The 3,396-nt window shown below is 51.2% G+C and overlaps 1 protein-coding gene across 1 annotated transcript; it reads right to left on the minus strand.

The window, feature by feature from the left end:
• Positions 1 to 3,119, minus strand: LOC146544546 (T-cell surface glycoprotein CD8 alpha chain-like). Its single transcript, XM_085223714.1, has 5 exons — positions 2,519 to 3,119; positions 1,689 to 2,057; positions 1,067 to 1,159; positions 793 to 912; positions 1 to 316 (listed from the first exon to the last, which is right to left on the minus strand). Exons 1-5 carry the CDS (start codon positions 2,562 to 2,564, stop codon positions 300 to 302), a joined length of 645 nt encoding a protein of 214 aa, XP_085079840.1. The 5' UTR covers positions 2,565 to 3,119; the 3' UTR covers positions 1 to 299.
• Between the last annotated feature and the right edge of the window lie 277 nt (positions 3,120 to 3,396).

Consider the following 3,396-nt stretch of genomic DNA (forward strand, 5'->3'; position numbering starts at 1 on the left):
TGGTCATCTCATGGAAGGCTCAGCTGTCCAGCACAGCGGTGCCTTTTGCCCAGCGGCACGGAGCTGCCCGGCTTCTTAGGGTCAGCAGTGTCCCCGCGGTCTGGGTGTGTGCCAGCAGTGTGGGGCAGGAGCACAGGTCAGGGCGCGGGAGGTGTGCAGTGCTGGTGGGCAGCACAGGAGGAGCAGCCAAATGCCCGCGCTGCATCAGGGCAGCTGTGTGTGTTGCTGCTGGGATCCGTGCGGTGCTTGAGGAGGACGCCTGTGTGCCTTCTGCTGAGCAGCGACGCAGCACTGCTTGCTTACGCTGAGCTTGGTCCTGCAAGTGATCGGCTTGTGGTGAGCGCGTGTGACGCGTTGGCTGTGTTTATTTCAGCACTGCTGATGCTTCCAGCTCTTAGCATGGGAGCATCTGACCAATTTACCAAAGAGGAATCAAAATTATTAGTGAAGCTTTCTGAATTTACACTTAAATCACAATCTTGCCTTTGAAATAGAGGTTTGACTACAATGAAGAAAAATACCCAGTTGTAACTAAAAGCAGAGCACCACTGCAGTGCCTATAAGCTGACTTAGAGCCCTTCAGGATCGACCGGCCTTTATGATACTCCTCCCCATTTTGCTTCTCTGTCACTATTGTGGTTTATTTTCAGTGAATTACAATGTGGAGCCAGAAATTGAGCAGCAAATGCACATGTTGTGTTACAGACTTTCCTTCTGCATTAGTGCTGCTTGCTGCAGATATTAATGCAGCTCATGGACCTTCAGTGGCACTTACTTTCACTGGCAACTTACTTTGGCAGTGCGTGATGGTGATGGTTATGGCAGTGAGGAGCAGGAGACAGGCACAAGCCAGGTTAACCCACATGACTGATTTACAGTAGAATCTTGGTGTGTTCTCATTGCTTGTTCCTTCTGGAATAAAGGGCAGAGAGGAAAGAGGAAAGGCCCAGCTGCAAACATCTCCCTGTGTCTTGATCGTCCTGTATTCAGCACAGACTGTGATTTGGTCACTTTTGATCAAAGCAGCCCTGCTGGCAGAGCCCCCGCCTCCCCACAGCTGGGTTACCTGCATGTGGGCTCTGTTGCGAGTTGTCCTTTGTGGTGACCTGGCTGCTCTGGGGGGTGGCAGTGGATGTGGTGGGTGCTGCTGTTGTTGTGACTGGAAGGAGAAATGGATGAATTCAGCAATAAATCTGCCTTCTGCCACACCTACCAGGCCACAGGCAACACAGGGAGAATTTGTAGGTCCATTTTGAAAAGTGATACACTGTAATTAACAATGCCCAAGGATGGAAAGAGAAGTCTTTGGGTTCCTAATTCCTTGGCTGCACACTCAGAGATCTTTCTTATTAGGAACAATATTTTGAGAGACTTGGGAACCTTTTCTTTCCACATCCAACCTCCACCTCAACTACAAGTTACTTTCTGAGGTGCTGTAAACATAGGGAGGCTGTCAGGACACTCAGGATTAGTGTGAGGTGAGGAAGGTGGTGGCTGTGGACTTTGTAAGTCTCCTCCGTCAGAGCAGAGCTGGTGAGCAGGGAGCCTCTATGAGGAGGAGCAGTGCCTGTGTGATGAGACAGCTGGGCAAAGAAGCAGGGATGTGGGGAGTGTGGGCGGTGGGCTGGATTGAGAAGACATGGGCAGGGGTGGTGGGTGTAAGCGAGGTGGGTGAAGCTGTTGCTGACCTGGGAAGAAGGCGGGTTGTCCAGAGCTGAAGTACAGCACCTGGTTGATGTAGTTGACGCAGAAATAGGTCCCCTGGTCCTGTGCCCTGAAGGACTTCACCACAAGCATGCAGATGTAGTCTCCCCCTGATACCTCAAATTGTGAAGATGTTTTCTCATTCCCTGGGTAGGTGGTCTGGGAAAGCATGGAAATGTAGACGATGAAGTGAAGTTTCCCATCCTTGTCCTGTCGGACCCAGGAAACACCGCTGTTCTTGTTGTAATGCAGGCACTCCAGCTCCAGCCGCTGTCCCTCCTGGGGGTGCTCCATATTCCTGTTGAAGAACCTGGCCTCCATCGTGTTCCTCTGTGCCTGGGTACCGGTGCAGCCTGTGGGCAGAAGTCGTCCATGTCCCCTCAGGTGCTGCTCAGGAAGAGCTCCTGGGGCCTTTGGGCAAAGCTCTTCCCCACTGGTGTGGTGCGTGGCTGGCAGGCAGCCGGGCTGTGAGGGTGAATGTGGAGAGAGGGACTTGGTGTCCAGCACACTTCGGTGTGTGTCCCTGGGGAGTCAGCGTTGAGAGCGCCAGGCTCTCGAGATGGATGCTGCCCTTCAGAGCAGCCCTTCAGCTGCCTTCTCAGGGCTGCTGCCATTTCCCAGCTTCTCCAGACATTTCTCCCCCTAACAACTGCTTCATGCCCTCTCTCTTCCCTTCCTCACCCCCTCCAGCCACACTTGTCTGAACAGTCTCTGTTCCTGCTATGTATCACACTGCAGTCCCATCACTCTCACTTCGCCCATTGTCCTCCTTCCTCCCTGCCCAGGTGCCCCGTAAGCCCGCTTCCATACTCACAGAGTCCCAGGCTGAGCAGGAGGAGCAGTGCAGGAGACCCGGCCATTGTCCTCGGGGCGGTGCAGCGGAGCGCGGGTGATGTTTCTCACTGAACTTTGGAGGCAGCGTAATTTATAGGAGAGGATGTGATGTCATCAGGATCCTCTTCTGTGAAGATTCATGGTTCAGTAAAGAATGATTTCTGATGAATTCCAGTAAGGATCCAGAACTCGGGCTGTGTTTGGTCATGACATTGTTTTTACTGGATTTTGCAGCTGTGACTTCAGTTGACCTTCAGACTGACAATAGTCCTTCTTGAAATTAAATCATCCGTTATAGACTAGTGTCTCTCAGCCATTTGGAGCACTCACAAAACATCTACACCTACACAAAATGGGACAAGTTCCATGATGTGGACTCCGGCCTCAGGCTACATTTCTAGACCAAGATTCTGCCACCTTCACTTGCCCATGCAGAAGTGGTCCGGTATGGATGTCAAGGCATGCTGTTTTCTTACAAAGCAAACAGGAAGTGGGAATGGTGTACAGCATGTATTCATCTGCAGTTCTGATTTCCAAGTCCACGTATTGCTGACATGTAGCTGTCTTCTCCAGCCCTGTTCTTCTTTGTCATTGTTCTGCAAATTCTGCTTTGTGCAAAGCAGGTCTGTGATGTGAAACCCATCAAAAAAGCCCCATGTCCCAGTGGCATGCAAATTTTTACTTTATTTTTCAAAGCAGACTTTTTGTGGTTTTATTCTACAACCACAAGGACCTCCACCCTAACAAATATATGTGTCAACATTCATTGCCTTTGATGCTGTCTCCAGGTGACCACTCACACACTGGTAAGTGCTGCAGCTTTGCCCACACAGTAGCGACAGTTTCCTTTGGCTAGTG

The sequence above is a fragment of the Meleagris gallopavo genome, chromosome 4, assembly GCF_905368555.1.
Source record: "Meleagris gallopavo chromosome 4, MGAL_WU_HG_1.1, whole genome shotgun sequence".
In the NCBI taxonomy this organism is placed as follows: domain Eukaryota; kingdom Metazoa; phylum Chordata; class Aves; order Galliformes; family Phasianidae; genus Meleagris; species Meleagris gallopavo.